The sequence below is a fragment of the Mustela putorius genome, unplaced genomic scaffold (genome assembly GCF_011764305.1).
Source record: "Mustela putorius furo isolate JIRA1106 unplaced genomic scaffold, ASM1176430v1.1 tig00003850_pilon_pilon_pilon, whole genome shotgun sequence".
Classification (NCBI taxonomy): domain Eukaryota; kingdom Metazoa; phylum Chordata; class Mammalia; order Carnivora; family Mustelidae; genus Mustela; species Mustela putorius.
Genome location: NW_025422002.1, coordinates 13509766 through 13537494, shown reverse-complemented (window position 1 = coordinate 13537494; position 27729 = coordinate 13509766). Strand labels below are relative to the sequence as shown.

The following is a 27729-nucleotide window of genomic DNA, read 5'->3' as shown; positions in this document are numbered from 1 at the left end:
TAGAGGCAGGGAGACATACAAGAGAAGGGGTGTGTTTGGCACAAACCAACTGGGTTTAGTTGCTCATACTTTGTAAGTCAGACATTTACTGACTCATAAGACCCTTAAGGACTGTGTAAATGAAAAAGTTCGTTTTCTTTTCATGTGAGATCCACACAATAGACTTAGAATGTGGTCACTGACATCATGAAGGAAAAGCCAAGCTTTGTGTTTTTTGTTTTTAAGTAGGACCCATGCCCATCATGGGGCTTGAACTCACAACCCTGAGATTGAGAGTCCCATGATATACTGACTGAGCCAGTCAGGAGCCCCAAGCTTTGTTTTATGGAGACAATATAACACACTGCCACAGCAAATGGGCAACTAAAAATACAGGTTTGCTCTAAACAAGACATATTTAGGGCGGCTGGATGGCTCAGTTGGTTGGGCATCTGCCTTCGGCTCAGGTCATGATCCTGGGGTCCCAGGATCAAGTCCCACACTGTGTTCCCCGCTCAGCGAGGAGACTGCTTCTCCCCCTGCTTGTGCTCTGTCTCTTGCTCTCTCTCTAATAAATACATAAAATCTTAAAAAAAAAAAAAAAAAAAAGACACATTTAATTCCACATGCATCACTACAAAGGTGGCAGGTGGGTAATACAGGCTAAAGACAAAGGCAGATAATCTTCACATGAAAAGCACTGGATCCCATAAATGCTTTTCTGCAGGTTGGGAAAAGACTTGCTGTAACCTGATTCTAGTGGTAGCACTTCAAATTCTAGCTCACGTACCACTAACCTGCAGAAGGAGCAATGCTCATAGAGAGTGTCAGCATATGTTTTCTGTAAAGGACCAGATAATATGTATTTTTAGCTTTGCAGGCCAGAGAGTGCCTGACACAACTATTCAACTCTGCTGCCAAAGCTACAGTTTGCAGCTACAGTCAAACAAATGGGCATGGCTATGCACCAATAAAATTTTATTCATTAAAAGAAAAAAGGGTGCCTGGGTGGCTCAGTTGGGTGACTGGTTGGGTGACTGCCTTCAGCTCAGGTCATGATCCCAAAGTCCTGGGATTGAGTCGTGCATCAGGCTCCAGGCTCGATGGGTAGCCTGCTTCTCCCTGCTCCTGTCCTCTCTCATTATCTCTGTCTCATTCTCTCCAATAAATAAGTTAAATCTTTTTTTTGAAAAAGCTATAACAAGCGTTGGCAAGGATATGGAGAAACTGAAAAGCACATGCATTGCTGGCAGAAATGTAAAGTGGTGTAGTTCGTCTTGGAAAACAGTCTGGCAGGGCCTCAAGAAGTTTAAAACCTAGAATTGCCATATGACCCAGCGACTCTACACCTAGGTAGAAACCCAAATGAAATAGAATTATACATCCACAAAAACCTTTTACAGGAATATTCACTGAAGTGGATAAATCCAATAGCCAGAAGTGGAAAAATCCAAATGTTCATCAACAGACTAACAGGTACACAAAATGTTGTGTATCCATACAATGCATTTGCATGAGTGGAATGGAACCCTAACACGTAGGGCCACAAGGATGAATGGTGAAAATACTACACTATGTGAAAGAAGCCAGACAAGAAGAATTATGTATTTATACGAAATGTCCCAAAGAGGCACGTCCATAGACAGAAAGCAGACCAGTGGTTGCCAGGGAGAGGGAAATATGCTGTGACTACTAACAGGGGTGGGCTTTCTCTGGATGATAAAAATGGTTTGGACAGTGATGATGGTCTTATGACTCTGTGAGGAACCACTGACCTGTACAGATGAAAAGGGTGCATAAATTATTATTAATTTTTTGGTGTGTAAATTAGGTCTTAGTTAAAAAAAGAAACAGGTGGCAGGCTAGTTTTGGCCCATGGGCCAAAGTGTGTCAACCAGTGCTCTAAAGGAAATGCCTGCTCTAAGCCCTGATGCCTGGTGCCAGCCTGAAGCAGTATTCTCCGAGGCAGCACACCAGGCGCACTGTCCCTGCTCACCTCCAGTGCCTACTGTCTTGAGGCCCCTCCCCAGCCTGCTCCATCACAACTGGGGTCCCTTGAACATGGCTACCGAGGACTGTAACACGTGCCACACAGAAATACAAACATGACAAAGATTCCCCACAGCTGGTTATAGAAGGAAAGCAGCCAGAACTAAGATTGTAATTTTCAGCTACTGAGGAACTATGCTAAAAGTACCCACAGTCATCACTGAGTTAGAAAAACAGAGGAATAGCTTACTTTAATGATGCTGCCATCCTGATGTATTCAGGAGCTTTTTGGTCAACTTTCTCCATGCAAAGTCGTAATTTCTGAGGACAAAACAAAAGATGTGAGTGGTGCTCTCAAGGTACAAACAAGTTATGCTGCATCAATAGAGATGTATTTAAAATGTACAATTTCCAGGGGCGCCTGGGTGGCTCAGTGGGTTAAGCCGCTGCCTTCGGCTCAGGTCATGATCTCAGGGTCCTGGGATCGAGTCCCGCATCGGGCTCTCTGCTCAGCAGGGAGCCTGCTTCCTTCTCTCTCTCTCTGCCTGCCTCTCAGTGTACTTGTAATTTCTCTCTGTCAAATAAATAAATAAAATCTTAAAAAAAAAAAAATGTACAATTTCCAGGGTGCCTGCTGGCTCAGAGCACGCAAATATTAGTCTCAGGATTTTGAGTTCAAGTCCCACATTGGGAGTGGAGTCTACTTTAAAAAAAAAATTTTTTTTAATGTATAGTTGGAAATATGCAGTGTTTTCTTATTCATTTTTATTGTTGTTATCAATTTCCTGATTTACAGACCTCCTTTACAAGCAGTAAATCTTGTAGGAAGGAAAGAAGTGAGGGCAGAACTTTTGACAGGATGTTTTTGCCGGGAGCAAAGCCTTCCAGGACACAAGCCAATGAGTTTACCAAGGCAGAGGAAAGGAATTGGTCGCTACATTCTTTCTCTGCCAGGTGATGAAAGATACTAGCAAAAGGCATTGCCAGGGCTCACTTCAAAAATGAAGGAAGGAGGGTATGCCTGGGTGGCTCAGTTGCTTAAACATCTGCCTTTGGCTCAGGTCATGGTCCCAGGGTCCTGGGATCAAGGCCTGGATTGGACTCCCTACTCAGCAGAGAGCCTGCTTCTCTCTCTCCCACTCCCCCGTTTGTGCTTTGTCAAATAAATAAATAAAACCTTTAAAAAAGAAGTGAAGGAAGGAAAAAACAGGGTGGCTATTTATAAAAATGAGTTATCAAGTCATGAACTCCATACTTAGGATGGATAATGGCTACATCTGTAGCTCAGGGCAGGGTTTCATTAACACCATTTCTAGTAGTCTAAGTATTTTTGTGGTGATTCCAGAAATGCGGCCATTATGACCCACAGATCTGCTAAGAGTGACCACTAAGTGATCAATAGACAAATATACAGATGGTCCCCAACTTAACAATGGTTAGAGTTCATGATTTTTCAACTTCAAAACAGTGCAAAAGTGATGGGCGAATGTAGAAACCGTACTTGGAACTTTGAGTATGGCTCTTTACCCAGGCTAGCGACATGCAGTACACTTTCCCATGATGCTGGGCAGTGTCAGCGGCCACAGCTCCAGGCCACGTGATCACAGGGTCAGCCACCAATACCCTTACAGCCATCCTGTACTCCTACAACTTTTTTTCACTTTCAGCACAGTATCCAGTAAGTTACATGATATTCTTGGCACTTTGTGATCAAACAGATTTGTGTTAGCGGATTCTGCCCAACCGCAGGCCCATGTCAGTGTTCCCAACATGGTTAGTGTAGGCCAGGCTCCCACACTGGGGGGTTTGGTGTATTAAAGTACTTCTGACTTCTGATGTTTTCAATTTGGGATGACTTTATCAAGATGTGGCCCCACTGGAAGTGGAGGAAGGCCTGGGCGCTCTTCTGTTCAGGGTTCTACACGAGCTGCTACCTCCGCCAAGCTTATTTCCCCTTCCCATCTCCAGTCACCTGCCTATGAAACCTCCAGCTGGCTAATCCTGCTCAGCCTGCAGGTCCCCCTGGCCACTGGGAGACTAAGGCAGACTCATGCCCTGTCTGACTCTGAATCCTGTTTTTGCATGGCATATGTTCCTCTCTTTCAAAGTGTGCATCTACCGAAAGTGTTTTGGAATTGCTGGTGGTAATGACAGCAGAGGCATTTGAATGAACTTAAAAGGGAAGCTCTCTGCCCATGGGCAGTCACTCAAACCTATAATGCCTGAAGCTCCCAAGTGAGTTTCTCAGGACTCTTCTGGCCCACTGTTCATACCTGCTCCAGCTCCACTACCCCTCACCCACAAACCCTGTCCACATAGCATGGCAACCATCCTTCCTCCTTTTGCCCCTGGGCCACCAAAGTCTCCAACCTCCTGCTTTCAAGTGGGCAAGGAAGGGTGATGGAACAAGGTTACTGCAGCATACCCAGGATGACTCTGTGAATCACCCATGACCCTGGCTAGGAAACCATACCAAGGCCCTTTAGCAGAAACTAAAAATGATTCAAAGGAATGACTTCCCAAAGCATTCTCCAAAATATGCAGGCGTGTACAAAATCAACAGGCAAATCTGCATCTCGAATCAGACCCAGGACCACACACAGTGAGTCACCTCATAGAGCTTTACAATGTCGGGGGTGTGCTCCTTCTCATCAATCTGCTGCTCTCTCTTAAGCAGCGTGTCCTTGCAGTGTGTACAGCAGCGGATCCGGTCGTCATCCTTTTCATCCAGGACGGAGCTTACACTGCTCACGCTGCTGATACTGCCCCGGCGGGAGCCATGGACACTGTTAGGTGACTGGCTGGGGCTGGTGTGGGTGCTCAGGGAATCTTTGCTGGCACTGGTGAGCTTGTCTGTAAAGCACAACACAAGACAGTTGGCAGTGAGCCTGCAGCCTCCAATCACCCCACTGCTCACAACAGAGGGGAGGCCACAGGAGCTGATCCAGATAACAGAGGAGGGGCCATAGGCACTGATCCAGGCTGTGTCTATGGGCAAGAAGCACCACACCTTTGCTTTCCCAAGGTCAGGCTCTGGTGGGAAGGACTCCCACTGCCAGCCAGGAACAAGACAGACAGCCAAGGAAGGTCTCTCCTTGAGGCTCTGAGGCCCATTCCTAACCTGACCCAACACAATCTACTTTCTGCCCAGACTATCCTGATAGACTTCCCCATTCCCAAACATCTGACTCCTACCCCTTCCAAAGCTCAGCTTCCAGAAGCCCTACTCTATTCCTTGAGGCAAAAACAATATGCTCTTCCTATCAGGTCCTACCATGTCATCCCTCTTGGAGCACTTTCTGCTTTTCTCCCTGTATAATAATTCTTCGTATACCCAGAGCTGCTCTATGAATCTGTGACTCTGGGAGGGTAGGAACTGTCTTATTCATACTTGTACCCCAATATAACCAACAGGGCTATCCCACAGCAGCGGCCCAGTAGATGTTAATTAGCAAGATAAGAAAAGTGAATAGTGTTTCAAAAGCATTGCTTATGAAGTCTCAGGTAAGACAGAAAGTCAGTCTCAGGGAGAAAGGGAAGGTTATCAAGGTAATGTGTGCCTGCTGGATGTCAGAACTGGACAGAGGAAGCACCTCCTTCTATCCCATGTTGTCCAGATGATCTGTAGCCAACAGCAGAAACAGAGTCAGCAAAACTCCTCAGGACTGCGAAACTACCCCAAATATCCGAGAATTGGCCTAAAGCCCATGAGATAATGTTTAGCAACTTTTAACCACATAAGACTCAAAGTTTTAGACCCTCTGGTTCCACCTAACCTTGTAGTCACCATCTGCATAATTCTCAAACATGTCCTCTACACTCCCCCAACTATTCTATCCTGCTCATCTACCAACCTTCCCCCAGGGCCCTCCCACAGCTTCGCTCCTACTCTGCACTCTACCCAGGATCTCTCCTGCCCTACCTCTTTGAAATCCTGGCTGTCTTTTAGGCTCTTCTCAAACATCACCTCCCAAACCTGAGCATCCACACTCTTGATTCCTTCAGCACTCAGTGTCTCTCATATTATGATGTTACAGTCTGTTCTATATGACAATAAAGTGTGACTTTTATTTCAAAGGAAAGGACTAGCCTGCTGCTCATTTTCTAAGACTCTTTCTTATAGTCTCCTCTCAAAGCCTCAGCTGCCACTTCCAAGCATAGCTGACAATGATTTGGTCAGCTCTCCTGGGTGTCTGATGCAACTTCTCTCACAGTACTTATCTCTTTATAAAGCAATTATTTGTAAGTCTGTATCCTCTGCTAGATGCTAGACCTTTTGCAGGAATGGACAATGCCTTATAATCCATAGGTGGGCAAACATGACCTGTAAACCAACTCCAGCCTGCTTTTGTATGGCCCTAGAGATAAATATGGTTTTTAAAAGGTTGTTTAAAACCTTTTTCAAAGGTTATTTTAAAAGATTGTTTAAAAAAGGAAGAAGAAATGTCATAGAAACCATCTGTAGCACATAAAGCTTAAAATACTTACTATCTGCTCTTTTACAGGAAAAGTTTGCCAGCCCTTGTTACCCACCACTACCTATAGCAGGCCTCATGGAATCAATAAATGAATGAAGACCCCTTGGGACATTCACTTAAACAAAAACATTAAAAAAGTCACCCATTAGTGATCAGCAAGCAAACTAGTCACAAGAAGATCAGGGTCCAGGGCCCTGCATCCATGTTACCTACTTGCAAAAGGGAGGCTGATGAGCTCCATACATTTCTTGCACATAATAGACCCACAAAGGCGGCAATGGTGGCGGCGGTTACGGATGCTGAACTTATTCCCACAGTCTGGACAGAAAGGGACATCCTGGTCGTTGACCCAAGGCACCACGGACTTTTCTATTGCTTTGGGAAGAACAAAACAAAAATCAAGCAAACAGAAAAACTAGCCATTTGAAAAAGAGGTTTGGTCAGGGAGAAAGATAAATAGAATAAATGTGAGCAAAACTCTAGAGTTACCTCGTATCTTAGCGGACTCGGTATTTGTTCTATCAAAGGCAGTGAGCTGACAAGGAGAAAACAGTGCCAAATGGAATTAAACAGGTGATGTCAAACTTTTCACAGGCAAGAAGCATCAAGCAGGAATTCATACGTCTTCATTTTTTAAGTCTCTTCTGTCATCCCCAACCCCACCAAGTCACGAAAGCAACCTCACATTGGACAGAGTATTAGCTTTGCATCTAGAAGGCATCTCCCTTCCCCATGATCTGATTCCCACTTTTTAGTGTCAGTTCTCCATTTAAGCAAGAACCAGGGGTAGCAAGGATCTGATAGGTGTGGCAACTGAAAGCAATGGGGAACTCCTGATTCTCCATGGTCCTCCCGGACCATGAAACTGGCAATTTATTTCTGCCTTACAAAGTACGCATCAAGAACTATACCCACAGTTGCTACCATACCCACCATACAATCCAGGTTATACACAACAAGCATTTCTAGGGTCAAAGTAGAATGGAGTGATTGTGGGTATTGAAGACACACTCTGGTACCACAGGACAAGAAGGCCCAATCCAGATGTTCCCACACTGAATGCTGACCATGGATGAGTACCCCTCAAAGACCCTGTCACCAGCTTCTGTTTGTTATTGAGTAAACACAGGCCCCACTGCATGACTATACTTTGGACACCCAAGAGAGGAAATAATTTGAAGGTAGAAAGGTTTTCTAGCAGCCAAGTGGGCTTCAGAGGAAGGAAAAGGAAAGCTGGATGTGTGGTAAGTCTGTCAACCTGGACCATCTCCTACAGTAAAACCAGCTCAGGCTACAACTCTCTACCATGTCTACCACTGTCTGTGCCTCTCTAGGTGGGCTTAAGGTGGGGCATTTCTCTGCCAGCATCAAATACATACAACACACGTGATACAAACTGCAGAAATACAACTTTTTTTTCTCCCAATTTATACTTGCAGTAAAAAAAAGTTTTAAAACAACAAAATTTACCTTCTCTAACCTGATTATTAATTTATTGACTTCAACAACATAGTGGTCAATTCTGGCAGCTCGGTGTTTTTTGAAGTCAGAAAGATGGCTTCTCACAGCACCTAGAAGGACAGAAAATGAGGAGACAAACGACATGTCGTTTCTCTGAGACAGCCCCTCTCCCTTGCTGCTTATCCTCAATGAACTTTATTTTAAGATTTTATTTATTTATTTGACAGACTGAGATCACAAGTAGACAGAGAGGCAGGCAGAGAGAGAAGAGGAAGCAGGCTCCCTGCTGAGCAGAGAGCCAGACACGAGGCTTGATCCAAGGACCCTGGGACCATGACCCGAGCTGAAGGCAGAGGCTTTAACCCACTGAGCCACCCAGGCGCCCCTGTATTTTATTTTTTAAAGATGACTTTGTATAGTTTTAATATTGTATTTATTCATTTATTTATTTAAGAAAGAGACAGAGAGTGCAAGAACTGGGGAGGAACAGAGGGAGAGGGAGACAGAATCCCAAGCAGACTCTGCACTGAGCACAGAGCCCAACATGGGGCTCAGTCCCAGGACCCTGAGATCATGATCTGAGCCGAAAACAAGAGCTGAACACTTAACCAACTGAGCCACCCAGGCGCCCCTATACTCGATGAATTTTATTTATTTATTTATTTTGTCTGTTTGCTTATTTATTTTAAGGTTTTATTTATTTGAGAGAGAGAGATGGAGAGACAGAGGTAGCGAGAGAGAGCACAAGCAGGGAATAGAGGGAAAAGCAGGCTCCCCACCAAGCAGGGAGCCCAACATGGGGCTCAGTCTGAGGACCCTGAGATCATGACCTGAGCCGAAGGCAGATGCCCAACCAACTGAGCCACCCAGGTGCCTCTTCAATGAATTTTAAACCCAAGTAGAAATTCAAGGAGTTTAAAGTCTTACTAAAAATTCAAAGACAAGCAAATGGAAACAAATTTGCTAAAATGTTAACCATGGTTACTTTGGAGGCCACAAAGCTCAATACCAGAGACCTCAGAGAATGGAGGAGGAAAGCCTGGACTGGAGCCTGCCTGTGCTCAAATTTCAATTTTGCCATATACTGTGTGACCTTGAACAAGTTCTTTAATGTTTGTGTCACTTGGGAGTACTCATCTACAAAATAGGGATAACAGTAGTACCTACTCCACAAGGTTGTTATGAGGATTAAAAATTTATGAAGTCCTTAGAATTCTGGCACATGAATTTTTGGTAAAAAGGACAGTAACATTATGGGCAATTTTTAAACATCTCTCATACTTTTCTGTGCTTTCCAAAGTTGGTATGGTTTTGCATCAAAATAAAAACAGAACTTCTCAAAATAGCCCCCAAAAGGTAAATGCTAATGGATGTCACTGGAAGAGCTGGTTAAACTGATACCTTGATCAGCACAGCAGCAAAGATCCAGGACAAAACTTCTTACACAAATGGCACCAAAACGCTTGTTGTTTCAGCATCACTGAAATATCCCCTCTTCCAAAACACCAGCCCCCACCCCAGCACCCAGACCACTTTCTCTTCCCAAGCATGGCCTGTTCACCTATAAGTTGTGCACCCCCTGGAGCTTCTCACATATTACACTCTGCATTATCCTTGCTCTTTTCTCCCCTAACCATACTCTCTAACATCTACATTTTAGTTTCAAATTCTTAGGCGTGACCATAGATTATTTTTTTTTTTAAGATTTTATTTATTTGACAGAGAGAGATGGATCTCGAGTACACAAACAGGCAGAGGGGCAGTCATAGAGAGAAGCAGACCCCCTGAGCAGAGAGCCCGACATGGGGCTTAATCCCAGGATGCCAGGATTAACACCAAAAGCAGGTGCTTAATTAACCAATTAAGCCACCTAGGCACCCCAGCATGACCACAGATCTTAACTTTTAAAATTTGCCATTCACTTGACCTTCCACAACTGTAACTTCCTCCAGTTACTGAAACTGGTGAGTTAATCAGAAAATTGCTCTGATAATTTAACACTGGCAATCATGAGGCAGGCTCTCAAAAAGCTAATAAGAGGGCGCCTGGGTGGCTCAGTGGGTTAAGCCGCTGCCTTCGGCTCAGGTCATGATCTCAGGGTTCTGGAATCGAGTCCCGCATTGGGCTCTCTGCTCTGCAGGGAGTCGGCTTTCTCCTCTTTCTCTCTCTTCCTGCTTTTCTGCCTACTTGTGATCTCTCTCTGACAAATAAATAAATAAAATCTTAAAAAAAAAAAAAAAAGCTAATAAGAATTCACATGCCTGAAATTTCTCCTTCATGTTTCAAATTGACTTTCATATGTAACTCATTACTATATGTAAACTAGCACATGCTTTATTAATTTCAGGTGTACAACATACTCATTTGAAATTTTTTTGTCAATTTTTTGTTAATTTTAAGTAACTCTACACCCAAAAAAGTGCTCGAACTCACAATCCTGAGATCACAAGTCACACACTCATTCGATTGAACTAGCCAGGAGCCCTGATTTGAAAATTTCTTAAATTTTTATTTAATTTTACTATTTTTCTTACTAAAGTATAATTAACAATGTTACATTATACCATGTTTTTTTCTTTTTTCAAAAGATTTATTTATTTATTTGAGAGAAAGAGAGTACAGAAGGGAAGTGAGAGGAAGAAGCAGACTCCCCACTGAGCTGAGAGCCCAATGCAGGGCTCGATCCCAGGACCCTGAGCCAATCATGACCTGAATCAAAGGCAGATGTTTAACCAATGAAGCCACCCAGGCACCCCATATACAGTGGTTTGTTTGTTTGTTTGTTTAAGATTTATTTGTCAGAGAGGGGACTCAATGAGGGGCTCAATCCCAGGACCCTGGCATCATGACAAGAGCTGAAGGCAGACACTTACCAAGTGAGCCACCCAGGCATCCCTATAGTGTTATTTTTATTTTTATTTTTTTAAAGATTTTATTTATTTGCTTGACAGAGAGAGGGAGATCACAAGTAGACAGAGAGGCAGGCAGATAGAGAGAGGGAAGCAGGCTCCCTGCTGAGTGGAGAGCCTGATGTGGGGCTCGATCCCAGGACCCTGAGATCATGCCCTAAGCCGAAGGCAGAGGCTTAACCCACTGAGCCACCCAGGTGACCCCCTATAGTGTTATTTTTAAAGCCATTTTCTCCTGTTATGATGAAAATGTTTCCACTCTCCAATATGGTAGGCATCAGCCACAGGTATAGGTTGAGCACTTGAAATATGGCTAGTGTATGATTGAGGAAATTACTTTTGATTTTATTTAATTTTAATTTACTTAAATTTAAATAGCCACATATAGTTAGTGTCTATCTTTTTTATTTTTTAAGATTATATTTATTTATTTGATAGACAGAGATCACAAGTAGGCAGAAGGGGCAGGGAGCAGGCTCCCTGCTGAGCAGAGAACCCAGTGCGGGGCTCAATCCCAGGACCCTGGGATCATGACCTGACCCGAAAGCAGAGGCTTAACCCACTGAGACACCCAGGGGCTCTAGTTGGTGCCTATCTTATCAGATAGTGCAGTTCTAAGATTGTTCTCATCCAAAAAGACCATTGTGGCCCTATAAGAAGAATATGGTAGCTGACTCTGCGTAAATATCAATTCTTTTTTTTTTTTTTTTAGATTTTATTTATTTATTTGTCAGAGAGAGAGAGAGCGAGAGCGAGCACAGGCAGTCAGAGTGGAAGGCAGAGTCAGAGGGAAAAGCAGGCTCCCTGCGGAGCAAGGATCCCGATGTGGGACTCGATCCCAGGACGCTGGGATCATGACCTGAGCCGAAGGCAGCTGCTTAACCAACTGAGCCACCCAGGTGTCCCAATATCAATTCTTCTTAGTGCCTGTTTCCTCATCTGTAAATGGGAACAAGCATCATGACCCATTCCACCTCATGAAGCTTTTGTGAAAGATGCAAAAGATAATGAATATGAAAGTATAATAAAGCCTCAGGAGAAAAACATTTATCCACTGCATGGACAGAAAAGAAAATTAAGTTTTGTTATCATACAACAGTTAAAGGACATGTAAAATTAGCTAGCTCAAATTCATGTGGCATTTTTGATAATACCTCTATTGAGATATTATTCACAAACATACAATCCACCACTTAAAGCATACAAATTTCAAGATTTTTAGCATATTCAGAGTTGTACAACCATCGTCAAAGTCAATCTTAGAACATTTTCATTACCCCACAAAGATGATTTTTTAAAAAAAGGATTTTATTTATTTATTTGAGAGAAAGAGAAAGGGAAAGCACAGAGGGAAAGGGAGAGGGAGAAGCAGACTCCCTGCTGAGTAGAGAGCCCAATGTGGGGCTCTATCCCAGGACCCTGAAATCGTGACCTGAGCCAAAGGCACATGCTTAACTGACTGAGCCATCCAGGCGCCCCATTATGATTATTTTGAAAGTAGGCGATGGTATCATAATAATGTGTTTCAGAAAATTCTGTTGCACAAATAAATCAGTGAATGCCTCCCTAGGTAAATAATATCCCATGTGAGAAGAGACAGCCTAGTCAATGGAGTCTCTGCCTGGGCTGATGTCAAACACCTAGATCCCCATCTCGGTTCTGTAGTTTCTTAGCGGTTTGACTCAAAGCAGGTCCCCAACCAGTGCCATGAGGATTAAATGAGTATCCATGTAAAACAGTTAATGCACTGCCTAACACAAAGCAGATGCTTAGCTCATTCTGATCCATTTTTGCCCCCTTCTGGGACATAAGGTCCATGAGAAACTTAGACCATTCTGGTTACTGATGCCTAAGCTGACTTTTTTAAAAAGATTTATTTATTTTAGAGCAACAGAGTGAGCATGTGATTGGGGGGAGGGGCAGAGGGAGAGGATCTTCAAGCAAACTCCCACTTAGTGCAGAGCCTGGAAACAGGGCTCAATCGCATGACCTGTGTGAGACCATGACCTGAGCCAAAACCAAGAGTTGGACACTTAATTGACTAAGCCATCCAGGCACCCCCAACCCCACTTTTTTTTTTTCTCAGCTAACTCTTAAAACATCACCAAGAACTAGGACACCTGGGTGGCTCAGTTGGTTAAGCATCTGCCTTCAGCTCAGGTCATGACCAAGTCCCCCATCAGGCTCCTGCTCTACAGGGAGTCTACTCTCTCTCTGCTTACCACTCCCTCTGCTCGTGCTCTCTCTCTCTCTGACAAATAAATAAATCTTTAAAAAAATGTATCAATGAGAACATATAGACATGCAAACATTTGTTGAATGAATGAACAGAACTTCTTACCTAATTCCTGGGGTTCCCACATGTAAGGGTCAACCCCTCCATAACTGAAAGACTCATATCCTTGTGTCCCTGATTCTGCTCGGTCATCTCCTTCTCGTTTCAGCAGCCTGTTCTTGGCTTTCTTAGCCTTCTGGACAAGACCTTGAAAAATGAAACAAAACCACAAATGAATCCATAAACTCCTAGTAAAAAGTCAGAAGAAATCTCAAAATACAAGAGCTGATGAAATGACTATACTTTATTTAAAAATTCTGGATCCCAAATAAAATTACAATAATGAGGCCACAGTACTACAAATACCACAGAGCATTCATTTACAAGTCAGTAGTAGCAGTAAGTTGATTTATGTAGCCAAATATACAGCTAAATTATTACTCATTGCCAAATTTAAGAGCCCAATTAAAGTATAAAATCAAATTCAATGAAGGGACCAAGGCAATGGAAATGTTTTTTTCCTAGATCTTAACTGTGGAGGTGGTTACATGGGTATATACATTTTTCAAAACTCACTGAATTGTACACATAAAAACTCATGTGTAAACTATATCTTACTTAAAGTTTTTTAAAAATTAAATTCTACAGTATTTATTTACCCTATGGACTCACAAGTAAATACTTTTTGTTTACTTCCAGGATGGGATTCAACCAAACCAATATCCCTGGGCTAGTGTTCCCCATAATAGTTAGCTATACACAGAGTTCTTCTTCCCCTCCTCTTTACTGAATGCGTATGTGAGGATACCGACAAAGAGTTTCAAGAAACAGTTATAACACCTTCAACATAACACAAAGGGAACCAGACTTTGTAAGAAGAGACAATAAATGCTTCCTGAATTGATTCTTTGCTTGTGCTGGGCACAAAACAAAGTGCTTTCAAAAACTGGCAAATGTGTGCTCACACTCAGAGGCAGGTAGTATCCCTACTTATAAATGAGGACATGACATAAAGAGGGGGAAAACTTGCTGCACCCCAGATCACAGAGCTTATAAGGCAACAGGGCTACAAGTGGAAACCTCACCTGTTTAAAATGAGAACCCCAGCTCTTCCCAGCCAGCGTAAATCAAAACTATGCCTCTGCAGAACAGGGCTTTTGCCACCTGTGCTGAGGTGAAAGGACCTGCTGTTTGTTAAAAAGGAACAGCAGTCAACTTGTGGGGAAAAAAATTCTTTATTCTATGTTGCTCTCATTAAGGTTCTTAAATTTGGGGTAATTATCCCTTTCTGTACCTAGAATCCAGAAGAAAATATTAGGTTTATTTTACTTACTTTTTTAAGGATTTTATTTATTTATTTGACAGAGAGAGCACAAGGAGGGGGAGGAGCAGAGGGAGGAGAAGCAGGCTCCTCGCTGAGCAGAGAGCTCAATGTGGGGCTCAATCCCTGGACCCTGGGATCATGACCTGACCCACAGGAAGACACTAAACCAACTAAGCCACCCAGCTGCCCCAAAAATATCAGATTTAATACAAAATACAATTCTTTTAGATTTAATAGATCAATACTTCATGGAGTTCCCACAATTTTGAAGTGCTCTGTCACCTGAATAACATTAAGAACACTACCAAAGCTTTTCAAAAACCTGGGGAATGCAGATATGGAGGGGCTGGCAGGCAGAGGGGGAAACTGCTAACGGCTACTCTGAGATGCCTTTCTCCCACTGGAAAAAATACCATCCACCAGAACTAAAGGACACCATCTAAAATGCATTCAAGTAACTCTCTTAACAACATGGGAGAGAAAACTTCCTGATGTAAACAAAGGATTAGCAAACAAGAAACTGGAGTTGGCATTCACTAATTCATTTTTGCAAACAAGACTAAACTGTGCCGGGTTAAACAGGCAGTCCATGCATTTAACCACTTTATGAGGACAGGAGAACACTCTGGCAACCTTCCCAGGAGTAGCACTTCAAGAGGGGCCAATTAAGAACATCCCATATGTTTTTAAAACCACAAAGCAGAAAAAAAAATAACAACAACAAAAAAACACAAAGCAAAAGCCAATTTTCAACCACCCTTTCTTAGACTTACTGTGCAAGTGCTAAACTGAAGCTAAACCAGGGCTGCGGCCCAAACTCACTGACCACCTTCTACTAATGACAAATCTATACTTTCGTTTTTTTTTTTTTTTTTTTAGATTTTATTTATTTATTTTTTTGACAGAGAGAGAGATCACAAGTAGGCAGAGAGGCAGGCAGAGAAAGGGGGAAGCAGGCTCCCTGCCGAGCAGAGAGCCCGATGTGGGGTTCGATCCCAGGACCCTGGGATCATGACCCAAGCCAAAGGCAGAGGCTTTAACCCACCAAGCCACCCAGATGCCCCTATACTTTTGTTCTTAAACTGCCTCCAAAACCTGATACCAAGGTTTGCTCTTTTGGCTTCAACATTTCATTTGACAAAACCAGCAATGTCACAAAATTTCTAAAAACCAAAAGACAAATGAAGACATGACCTGCTTTTTAAAGGACTTTTTAAAAATCTTTGATGTCAATCTTTAAAACTTTCCTGATTCTGAAACAAAGAAAACTCCCACACAAGCAAGACTTCCTTCCTGACTAGACAAATGATCATTAGACTAAAGGAATGTTTAACTCAATTTCTTAGTTCTTCTGAGGCAGAGTGGGGGAAAAACAGAGGGAAAAACACAAGAAAATCCTTTCAAGTTTTTTTCACAACTCATAAAATTTATACTCTATTATTCTTTAAGTGGATTCCCACAGCTATTACTCCCTAAGTTACCTTAAACATTTTTCCTCTAATAAACAGGGAACCACAGGAAGTTGGAAGACATTGTCTAACCTGTGTACCCACTAGCATCAAAGTCTTTAGTGACATCACAGTATATGACTCAGTTCAGCTCACACTCAGGCTGGATGAGAACTAAAAATCACAGAGGTCCTTCAGCTGTCCAAGGAAACCTAGATCATCAGTTTGCATTCTAGCTGTAGAACAAACTGTGATTGGAACACAGGGTCTGGTATCATCTGTGATGCCAAGTGGAAAGAGCAGCACTAGACTCAGAGGTGACAGAAGACCTGGGGTCAAGGCCTAGCTCTGCCAATTCCTATGTGACCTTGGATAAGTCACTCAACATTTCTGAGCTTCACTTTTTCTCTGCAGAATGAAACCAACCACCTTCTTGCAGAGTTTCTCTAATAATCAAAAGAAATAATATTTATGAAAAAACTCTGAAAACTAGAAAATGCAAAACATTTTGGGAGGGAGGCCTTCTAATAGTTTGGGCTCTCTCCTCCAGCCTCTCCAGACAGAAGCCACCTCATTTACCACAGACCTCAGGATTTTGAAAATATTTGACTTTGTCATGTTTCTGGACAGAGGTCATAAATTTTAATGGTTTCGACAATTTTTTCTGAACTGAAAAGTGAGACATGGAGTGGGACTATTTGATTACAGGGGCATGTGACTCACATGTGTGGAGGCCAAATTCCACTTAGAAATACATGATCCTCCCTTCCTCTCTCACTCAACACAGAATTGTGAATATACTTCCAGACCTTTTTAACCTCAATGCCTTCAGAAATGCTGGGAGAAGCAGGTGAAAGTGAGTTCCAGAGAAGTGGCATCATATTTAAGAGTTAGAATCCGAAGTTTCAGAAATGATCACTATGTATGTTAAAATTGCTTTGAAAAAAATCATTCCGCTTCTCTCTATGACCTGAGGCCTGGGAAGCTCAAAAACCAAGTTTAACTTTTTGGATTATTTCTCCTTGCTTTTCAACTATGACCTTCCTTTTTCTGGGCTGCAGAGGACAACGTACAGTGAAGAAGGAAGAATGGCAGAAGGCTTGAATTTGTGACAGGGAAATGGGTGTACAATGTGCCTTCACTTTCAGAGCAAAGGAAAGGATTCTTCAAATTCTTCAAATTCTTAGAGGCTGGCAATTAGATAATTCAGTGTAGCAAGAGAGAGCAAAGCATAAGAATTACATTTACTAGGTTCAAAGTTAGACCCTGCCTCACTGTGTGACTTCAGGCAACTTATCTAATTTCTCTGTGACTATACCCTCATGAGTAAAATATGTCTCACAGTCCAACAGTTATTGCTATAATTAAATGAAGTTTATTCATAGGAAGGCTTTGAACAATGCCTGGCACATGGTAAACATAAGATACATGTTCATATATGTTCACTGTTATTATTATCAATTTTCTATTGTTTATTATGTTCTGGTGGCATCATGGAAGTTAATGAAACCATCCCATGAGTTAACTCTCCCAGTAACAGAATAGGATAAGCAAAAAGTTCTTGCCTCTTACTTTTAATTTGCCCTTTGACATCACGGTCTTCCCCAGAGTGCTCTTCCTCATAATGTGACTGAAGCTGATAGAAAGACTGCAGGTTCTTCAGGCACAAAGGGCAAAGGAAGCCCTCCCTCACTTCCCCAGGGTCATCCAAAGAAGCCATAGCAGTGTCCCTTTCAACCCCTGCAAGGCAGGGGCCTCATGCCAGGAGTCAGCTTGATTCCTCCCCAAGGGACCAGGGCTCTCACAGCATTAGCTTAACCAAGCAGCACACAGATGATGGGGAAGTGGTATCATGGCCCTGGATAAGATTTCCTCTGTGGAGTAGGAGAAGCTCTGGAACAGGAAAGAAGGGGAGAAGAAAAAAAAAAAAAAAACCAATTCAAGCAAATTAGCAGCAATTGAGAATTTTCTTTGTTCTTTTCACAGTTCAACAAGATTACTTAATGTTTGTTCCCTACAAGTTTGATAATACAAAACTGGATTTTCTCAAATCCTTACACCAAAACACAAAACCTTTAAATATCTGAGAACACCACTGGACAGTGGCAACTCAATGAAGTACGGAGCACTGATTTCTGAAGATAAGAAAACTGAACTTCAAAAGCAAACAGTACCAAGGCAATTCTCTCACATTCACTCCAACTGGTCCAACTTCATAATTTGTATGCCATTTTAGTCACTAGGGAAATGTCTGAAGTACTTACAAATACACAGAAATTTTTCCCTCTTCACCTTGGTCATCTATTCAACCACATATATACTGAGCTCTTACACCTATATCAAAAATGCAAATAGAAAAAGAAATAGTATCCGCCTTAAAAAACAAAAGTAAAACCAAAACCAAACCAAACAAAAATCTCAACCTTTGTCTAAAGAGGAGCATTAGAAACCCAGTGGTAAAAAGAAAAATCTACTTTGTGTTTTATATTTGTACTTTCTCTATAATAGATTTACTGGGTTTTATGAGCCAATAAATGACAGTTGGACAACAAGCCTAATGTTTCCACTGCTTCAAAAACAAAAGGATTTGGTGCTTAAACAATTCAGGGCTTAATAAGTTACATTTTTACTTTTACTGGGCCATGGCAAAGTCACTTCCAATGTCACCACAGAAAAACTCCCAGTCAGAGGGAGAATCCAGACAAAACCATTCCACAAAAGCAGAGAAATTTCTCCCCAAGATCCTGAGGTCACAAACCACAGGAGAGAGTAAGAGGAAATAAATTACCCTCAGCTTTGCATGGAACTGATTAGAGGCCTGTGAAGAGGGACTGCCTGGTCCTCAAAGCAGAAGGGCAGCTGTGACCCAGAAAATAAACAAATGAAATGCCAGGACCCTGTTTGGTTTTTTTTTTTTTTTTCCTCTAAGAATCTACATACACACAGATCTCAGTCCCTTTTCCAGTCACTGAAATAGTGGCTTCAGTTCCCACCCCAGCCAGTGGTTCCTCAGATGCCCTGACTCTGAAAGCCCCCTTCCTTCCCATACATTCACCATAACAACCACAGATCAAACACACACACACACACACACACACACCCTTCACATCTCAACCCAACCTTACTTCCTCAAGGAAATGCCTCTTACTTGAAGCATTCTACCTTGGGACAGCTCCTGCACTTCCTTCAGGGCACTTACATCAATTTATAACCACAAATACATAAAATAACTAAGAATATAAGACTCTAAGCTCTGTAAGGGAAGAAACTATGTGCGTTTTCCCCACTACATTATCCCCAGGGTCTAGCACATTCCCTGGCACCTACTACGAAGAAAGGCAATAAAGCCTCAAGAATGAATGAATGCGTCACCGAACTCTAAAATCACATAACCAAACACAACACAAACCAAAGAAATGTACTAGAAACCACGAGGCCAGACCCCACAACCATAACGTACGCAAGCCCCTCACTTCTTACACCACGTAAAAATTAAACATAAAATCTACATATCCTGAAATTATACACCCAGCATGAATGCTACCCGACTTCATGCCGCATACACTACACAGCCCACAATCTCACTCCTCATCGACTCGACCGCACACAACACCCGCCACATAATTCAATATCATTATGCGCACGTCGCATAACCACACACAACATAAGACTCGACCCCATAGAGCGGGCATGACAACTTCACACATCGCACAGACGCCACACCAAACGCTGCAAACAACTCCACACAAACTGGGACCCGAACGTCTCAACCTCAAACAACCAGGGAACCAAACACAAGCACTAGGGAGACAAACCGCCCACCCACCCTCAGCTGCAGAACCAAACACAACTATGCACGCCCCGCCTAACCACACAACCAAACAGAGCCCAATCGTCGCAGGCACAAAAAGGCGAAACTCGCGGCCCAAAAGCCACATCTCCCACCACGCACGTCACACCCACCACAACCACACACATCCAACACCCGCACCGCCCGCCCGTCTCTGTTCCTCGGGGGAGCCGCGCTCTCGCCCCTCAGGCCCTGCCCGGCCCTCTGTACCCGGCCGCGCTCCCACTGGCACGTAGGCCTGTCGGGTCCTCCGGCCCAAGCTCTGGGCCTTTGCGGTCCCTCACTCAGCACCGTCCGCCATCTCCATCTACCGCTCGACGCTCGGCAGGCGCGCCTGCGCGGCACCGAAACCGGAAGACAGGCGGACAGATGCCTGTCGAGCGCCGAATCTTCGAGGGAGCGTTGAGGCCGAGGTGGGTTCCAACAATGCAAGGCGGCCGGCGGCTTCTGCGCAGGCGCTGTAAGAACCGATGTGATGGGACTCGGTAATTTGGCAAGGTGTTCCCATCCCAGCTGCTTTCGATCCACACGTAAAGTCAGCCCCTTGCTCTCCACCGCGTTGTAGGTATGGGAAAACTAAAGCCTGAGATTCTTTAGCTTTTGGCCAACGTGTGCGATGGGTGAGGGGGCGGAGCTGGGGGGATGTTCAACACTTCCTCCCCGACTCTCAACTGCGATTCTGAGTGAAATGGGGTCAGTTAAAGTTCCGGAGAGCTAGAGATAAAAGGAATATTCAGGAGACTTTGAGGATGTGTAAAGAGCCAGAATAGAACCACATGAGACTGGGGACAGGGACGGAAGGTATAGAGGGTATAGAGGGTATAGAGTTTGGTCAAATCTGTGGGAAACCTGTGGCACTTTCAAATGCAAATCAAAACCACCATGAGCTATCACCTGACACCTGTTAGAATAGCTCTTATTGAAAACACAAGAAATGACTTGATGTTGAGGATATAGAGAAAAGTGAACCCTTGTGCACTGTGGGTAGGAAAGTAAATTGATGTAGCCACTATGAAAAAGAGTATGGAGCGTCCTCAAAAAATTAAAAATAGAACTAACCTCCCATCCAGCAATTTCAGTTTATGGGTATTTTGCCAAATAAAGTGAAAACACTAACTTGAAAAGGTATATGCACCATCATTACCATTCCCACCATGTTCTTTGGAGTATTATTTACAATAGCCAAGATATGGAAACATCCTAAATGTCCATCAATGGATGAATAAAGGATATGTGGAAAATTAGTCAGCCATTTAAAAAAAGAATAAAAGCTTGCCATTTGCAAAAGCATGGATAGACCTTGAAGGCTTTATGCTAAGTGCGATAAGTCAGAGAAAGACAAATACCGTATTGATGAAGTCCCAGAACCTAAGTCAGGTTCGGTGGGGTGAGGTTCGGAGCTGACGACTAAAGAAAGAATTCTTAAGACATCTTTGGTGCAAAATGGTGGTTTATTAAAGCACGGGGACAGGATCTGTGGACAGGAAGAGCTGCTGCCCCGGGTTGTGAGGAGTGGCTGGTTATATACACAGGAGTTGGGTAGGTGAGGACAAAGGGGTGTTCAGAAGGGCTATTGGAGCAAAGAATACTATCAAGATATTGAAGGCCTGGTTACTATCAAGCCAAGGCCACTTTCCCTCTAATGAGGCACTAACATAAAGACAATTGGGAGTCTCCTGGTGGAATGTTACATTCCTGCTCTCAAGCGTCCTCGTGAGTGAGATTTAGGTTTAGAAGAAATTTAACTTTATTTACTTTTCCTTCTACCTCCGTCTCCTTCGGTTTTTTATGGAGGGGAAGGTGACATTAGGGCTTGAGGAACTGAGTTCTGTGTCTTTGGAAATTGGGCTATTGATAAGGTAACTTCTTTGTTGTAAATCTCAAGGACATTTGCAAACCAAGGGAGACTCCTGCCTTGCAGGACTGTGATCTCTGCAAGTTAACTATTTATCATTTTATGGCAGTCAGGGGTGCCTGAGGAATGCTACACATATGGAGGGGAGTGGGTGAAGAGGGGGTGCAAGGCGCCAACTTTTGCTTTGTCCTCAGCCAGCCTCCTGCTCCCTCATCAGTATGACCTCACTTACATGTAGATTCTAAACACACAAAAACTAAAACCAAGCTCATAGATAAAGAGAACAAATTGGTGGTTGCCAGAAGTGTGTGGGGAGGGAGGGGGTGAAGTGGGTGAAGGGTGTCGAAAGGTACAAACTTCCAGTCATAAAATTAATAATGGTGACTATAGCTAATAATATTGTCTTGCATATCTGAAAGTTGCTAAAAAGAGTAGATCTTAACAGTTCTCATCACAAGAAAAAATATTTTATGACCATATAAGGGGACATTTGTTAAATAGACTTACTGTGATGATCATTTTATAATATATGCAAACTCAAATTATTTTGTTGTATGTGAAATGTATGTAATATATAATGTATACATAATGAAATATATGTCAATTATACCTCAATTTTTAAAAAAATACAGGATGATCACTCAGCACCTACTCTGTGCCCTGCACTGTGCTGGTTAACGCAGGGTATATAGGCACAAAACTTCATCCCAGTCCCGGGAAGCAATTTGCTTTGTGCCCTGCACAACGGCTGGCATCCAGCAATGTCCTGGGCTCCAGAAGAAAAGCTGCAGAGCATGATAGGAGGATCCTGAGTTTTGGGGTCAGAAGTATTACTTGACTCCTTTGCCTCCTGGTATCACCACCTGTAAAATGGGATGAAAAATAATAGTTTTCCTGGGCATCTGGGTGGCTCAGTCAGTTAGGCATCTGGCTTCGGCTCAGGTCATGATCCTGGGGTCCTGGGATCAAGTCCTGTATCTGGCTCCCTGCTCCGTGGGGAAACTGCTTCTCCCTTGCTCTCTGCCTGCCACTCCCCCCTGCTTGTGCTCTCTCTCTGTCAAATAAACAAGTAAAAAAAAATTTTTTTTAAGATTTTATTTATTTATTTATTTGAAAGACAGAGATCACAAGTAGGCAGAAAGGCAGGCAGAGAGAGAGGAAGGGAAGCAGATTCCCTGCTGAGCAGAGAGCCTGATGCGGGGCTCGATCCCAGGACCGTGGGATCACGACCCGAGCTGAAGGCAGAGGCCTCAACCCGTTGAGCCACCCAGGCGCCCCAACAAATAAAATATTTTTTAAAAAGAAAATAAGAGTTTCCACTTCATAGGATTATGAATATTGAGTGAGATATGTGTATGTGGCAGTGAGAGTTTGTGTGTGTGTGTGTACACCTTTAACACTGACTCTGAACAAGAGCACTGCTTCTGTTAGTGTCATAAGCACTGGGCCTCCAGCACCTTCTATTTAAGGACACAAGGCTCCCAGTAGGGAGAGCATGGAGTGGAAGGCAGTGCCCAGTGAAAGACCAGGGAGCTAAGGGTCCAGAGGCCTAGGTCCTAGTCCTGGCCACACCTTACTTTGTGACTTTGGACAGTTCCCTTCTCCTCTCTTGGCTTCAGTTTCTTCACCTGTACAGATAAAATGAGTTCCAAAGACTTGGAAAGCTCTGCTACAAAGCTCTGCTACTTTTCTCAACCTGATGACCAATTTTTTGAACTTTACAGGATTGGCAGGAATGGACAGTGGTTTCCCTTTGTGCATTGACAGAGACAAGGAAGAGACCCTGCCAACCTCTCAGAAGCAAAACAGAAGACCAAGCTCTGCCTCTCTGTTGCTGGCCTCTGTCTTGGGTCCTGGAAGCCAGGCCTGAGTGAGTGAAAACACCAGATTAAGTGTATGGAGGCAGATAAGTCTCAGAACAGCCCGCTCTTACAGGCAAGACTATGTTTGGGGTCAGGCGATAGACCTCTTATTAAACCATTGTGATTTTGCCTATCATTGTACCATTTACAAAAGCCAGTGTCACATTCACCATTTCACTTGCTCAAAAAAGCAGTGGCAATGTGGTCTGAAGCTTGTGAATTAATTCCGGAAGTCATGATAGATCAGCCACTACAGTTCTATTGCTATTTTTAAGGGTGATAATGTTAAAGAACTTCTTGTACGCTTTACAGTTTATCAAAACCATTTTCATTATTTAAATCCTTTGGGTAGGGGTGCCTGGGTGGTTCAGCTGGTTAATCATCTGCCTTAGGCTCAGGTCAAGATCCCAAAGTCCTGGGATCGAGTCCTGCACTTGGCTCCTTGCTCAGCAAGGAGCCTGCTTTTCCCACTGCCTGCTGCTCAGTCTCTCTCTCTCTCTCTGATTAAATAAATAAATCATTTGGGTAACTCTATTACTATTTCCATTTCGGTAATAACAGTGGCTAATATTTACAGAGTGATCACATGCACCAGTCATCGTCCAAGCACTTAACATCTGGGGATTTGTTGAATTTTCATATGATTCCATGCAGTACCAACTAATATCATTCCCATTTTTAAAGAAAGGAATCTGGCATGCCTGGGTGAATCAGTCGGTTAAACATCTGCTTTTGGCTCAGGTCATGATCCCAGGGTCCTGGGATCAGAGCCCCATATCTGGCTCCCTGCCCAGCGGGGAGTCTGATTCTCCTCTCCCTCTCCTGCTCCCCTTACTTGTGCTCTCTCTCTGTCTGACAAATAAATAAATAAAATCTTCTTTAAAAAATAAAGTGAGAGGGGCGCCTGGGTGGCTCAGTGGGTTAAGCCGCTGCCTTCGGCTCAGGTCATGATCTAAGGGTCCTGGGATCGAGCCCCGCATCGGGCTCTCTGCTCAGCAGGGAGCCTGCTTCCCTCTCTCTCTCTCTCTCTGCCTGCCTCTCCATCTACTTGTGATTTCTCTCTGTAAAATAAATAAATAAAATCTTTTAAAAAAATAAATAAATAAAGTGAGGAATCCGCGGCACAGAGAGATTAGGTGGCAACCTTCACTTTTTCTCTCTCTGCGAAGGCCTGGTCTCTGGGCCTTCCTGCATCTCTTGGCATCTTCCAGGCACCAAACTTGTACCAGGCATAGAGACAGAGGATGTGAGAAGAATAAGGCAGGATGGTCTCTCGGTCTTGAAGGAGCCCATAGCTGGCATAGGATACAAACACTCATACGGCAGTTAAAAAAAAAAAAAAAAAAAAAAATATATATATATATATATATATATGTATGTATATACATATACACATGTGTATGTATACATATGTATATACACATATACATACATATATGCACATATACATACATATATACACAGATATGTGTGTGTACATATATATATTTATTGCATATATATATATTTATATATATAGAGAGAGAAGTGTTGCACATGTGCTCAGATGCTCTGGCATCAAAGGGGAGCCTGATGAAATTTCCCCATGGAAATTCAGGGAATTCAGGGAGGGTTCCCAGAGGCAGCAACACGTGCTCAGAGCCCTGAGGGAAAGATGATCATGAAGAGGCTTCCAGGCTAGGGGAACAGTGTATGCAAAGGCATGATCATGGGGAAGAGCACGTGTCCTTTGAGTGACTTAGGAAAGTTCATTCATTCTTAAAACATTGTTCCCAGCACCACAGGGTGCTGCTTCTAAGGGTGGAATCTGGCAGTCTTCACCTTTGCCTTCCACCTGATGGTTCTCTCTCTCTCTCTCTCTTTCTGGCCCATTATCATCGAAGTCTACCCACACAAGGCGTCTTGGCATCACATTGAAATCCCTGCGCAGGAAAGGGAAATCATGATGCTGTAAGCATACATCAGGGCAAAGTGGGGAGCACGTCACATAACTCCCCAAAGATCTGGCTTCCCTCCAGGCTGGCGCAGGCCCCAGTTCTGCAGGCCTCTGCCAACTGCCACTGCGGCGGTGAGCAGGCAGGGCGGGGGAGGCGGGGTACGCCTCGCCTGCTGGCACAGGGAGGGGGGCACGCCTCGCCTGCTGGGGGTCACGCCTCGCCTGCTGGCACAGGGAGATGAGGGTAACCAGGGAAGAAGTGTCAGGGCCGTGGGAAGCAAGGCCTGGTCTGCAGAATTTGCAGAGTGTGTGAAGTTGGGCAAGTGCCCATGAGGAATTGGTGGGACCTGCTTGGGGTCAGTAAGGGGAGCAGCAGAGAATGGAAGAATGAAAAGAGGGAAGGAAGAGGAAGGAAGAAAGGAAAGCAAGTATGGAAAGAGGGAGAAAAGAAGGACAAGGAAAAAGTTAAGAGGTAGCAAAGCATGATACTTATAAGCACGGATTCCAGGTTTTAATCCCAGCCATGTAACTGTGTGATCCCAAGCAGGCCACTTAAATTCTTTGAGCTTCAGTTTCCTCATCAGTGAACTGGGATAATAGTAACCCCCTCCTGGTTTGGAGGGTTAAATGTGCTAGAATGGTGCCTGGCACATAGGAAAGACTATGTAAATGTTTGTTAAATAAAGAAAAGGGAACGGAGCTGTCGTTCAGATGCCTGGGCACTTGTGTCAAGCTGAGTCAGGCGGTATCCTAGGAGGTACAAGGATCCAATCTGGAGTCATGGAAACATCTGAGAGCCACAGCACTGCCAGATGGGAATGCGAAAGAGACTCAAGTAGTCACTATGTTCATGGACCCGAGAGAAGTGGGGGATGGGCAGTAGTGACACCCACACAGACTTGAAAAGTAGGATCCATGTGGATCTCTTGGCTTGAGGGCAAGTGAGTGGCAAGGCCACCCAATCTATAGGTTGCGTGCTGGCATCTCCTTTGACAAAGTAGGGCCACCACCAGCCATAGGGGCATTTGGTAAATGGGAGAGAGCCCCCACCTTCAACAGAGGAGCCCTATGCCAGCACGCGAGCCCTGCACTTGGTGAGTGGGGCAGGGACTAGATTTGTGCTCCCTTTCAATCTATCCCCTGTGCTGCCCACAACCCACACAGGTGTCCCGGGCCCAGGGAGGAGGGGGAAGCCTCAGCATGGTCCTTTGTTCAAAAGTAAAGTCACACTACTTATCTGCAGCTTCAGATCTCATCCTTCTGACCTCCATCTCCAGATATATGTGTGCTTGGCCAGTTGAGAAGTTATCCCCATTCCAACCGAGATTTGAAATAATCCATGTATATGTAGTATTTTTTAAAAAAGATTTTATGTATTTGACAGACAGCGAGAGAAAGAACACAAGCAGGGGGAGTGGGAGAGAGAGAAGCAGGCTTCCTGCTGAGGCTCGACCCTAGGACTCTGGGATCACGACCTGAGCTGAAGGCAGACACTTGAACCTACTGAGCCACCCAGGTGCCCCTATATGTGGTATTTTAAGTATTGGGGGCATTTAAGAGAGTCTGGTGTGTAGAACATCTAGCACATTAGATTTGTGACTCAGTTTAAAATGTATTAACTCAGGGGCGCCTGGGTGGCTCAGTGGGTTAAAGCCTCTGCTTTCGGCTCAGGTCATGATCCCAGGGTCCTAGGATCGAGCCCCACATCGGGCTCTCTGCTCAGCAGGGAGCCTGCTTCCTCCTCTCTCTCTGTCTGCCTCTCAGCCTACTTGTGATCTCTGTCTGTCAAATAAATAAATAAATCTTAAAAAAAAAAATGTATTAACTCAGCAGTTGGTTTACACTTGCAATTTTAAATTCATTCAACAAACTCTGTATTACACACCTACCTACATGGAAGCCTGAGGAATAAACCAGACAGTGATTCTTATCTTCATGGAGTCAATATTCTAGTGGAGAGACACAGACACTACCCAATAGTTGTACTAAATAATTGTCTTGTATAGTATGTTAGAAAGTAATAAGTGCTATGGAAAAAGAAAGCATGGAAGGGTCCCTGGGTGACTCAGGTGATAAAGTGTCTGCCTTCAGCTCAGGTCATGGTCTCAGGGTCCTGGGATCGAGCCCGGAGACAGGCTCCCTGTTCAATGGGGAACCTGCTTCTCCCTCTGCCTATCACTCCCCTACTTCTGTGCATGCTCTCTCTCTCCATCAAATAGATGGGTAAAATCTTTAAAAAAAAAAAAAAAGAAAGAAAGAAAGAAAAGAAAAAAGCATAGAGTAGAGAGGGTGGGGAGTTCCACGTCAAAGTACTTAGTAGGGTGATCATAATAGGTATCATGAAGAAGGCACCATTTGAACAA

At 43.7% G+C, this 27729-nt stretch overlaps 1 protein-coding gene and 1 long non-coding RNA gene across 4 annotated transcripts in view; one reads left to right on the top strand and one right to left on the bottom strand.

Annotated features, from left to right (window-relative positions):
* RBSN (rabenosyn, RAB effector) overlaps positions 1–20065 on the bottom strand; it is a 29593-nt gene extending 9528 nt beyond the window's left edge. The window contains exons 1-8 of one of the 3 annotated variants that reach the window (XM_004738584.3): positions 19924–20065; positions 17436–17756; positions 13158–13298; positions 7917–8017; positions 6936–6981; positions 6660–6821; positions 4580–4821; positions 2219–2289 (exon numbers count right to left, since the gene is read on the bottom strand). In XM_004738584.3, coding sequence (XP_004738641.1) covers positions 2219–2289; positions 4580–4821; positions 6660–6821; positions 6936–6981; positions 7917–8017; positions 13158–13298; positions 17436–17583 — 911 coding nt within the window. In that variant the 5' untranslated portion in view covers positions 17584–17756; positions 19924–20065. Of the gene's footprint in view, positions 1–2218; positions 2290–4579; positions 4822–6659; positions 6822–6935; positions 6982–7916; positions 8018–13157; positions 13299–15896; positions 15962–17435; positions 17757–19923 lie in introns of those variants that run through there. The other 2 variants (XM_045063345.1, XM_045063346.1) reach the window with 2 other exon arrangements.
* Positions 20066–20132: 67 nt separating this feature from the next.
* On the top strand, positions 20133–23563 carry LOC123387235. The gene is made up of 2 exons (XR_006601564.1): positions 20133–20278; positions 23293–23563. It is a non-coding gene; the product is annotated as an uncharacterized LOC123387235 (long non-coding RNA).
* The last annotated feature ends 4166 nt before the right edge of the window (positions 23564–27729 follow it).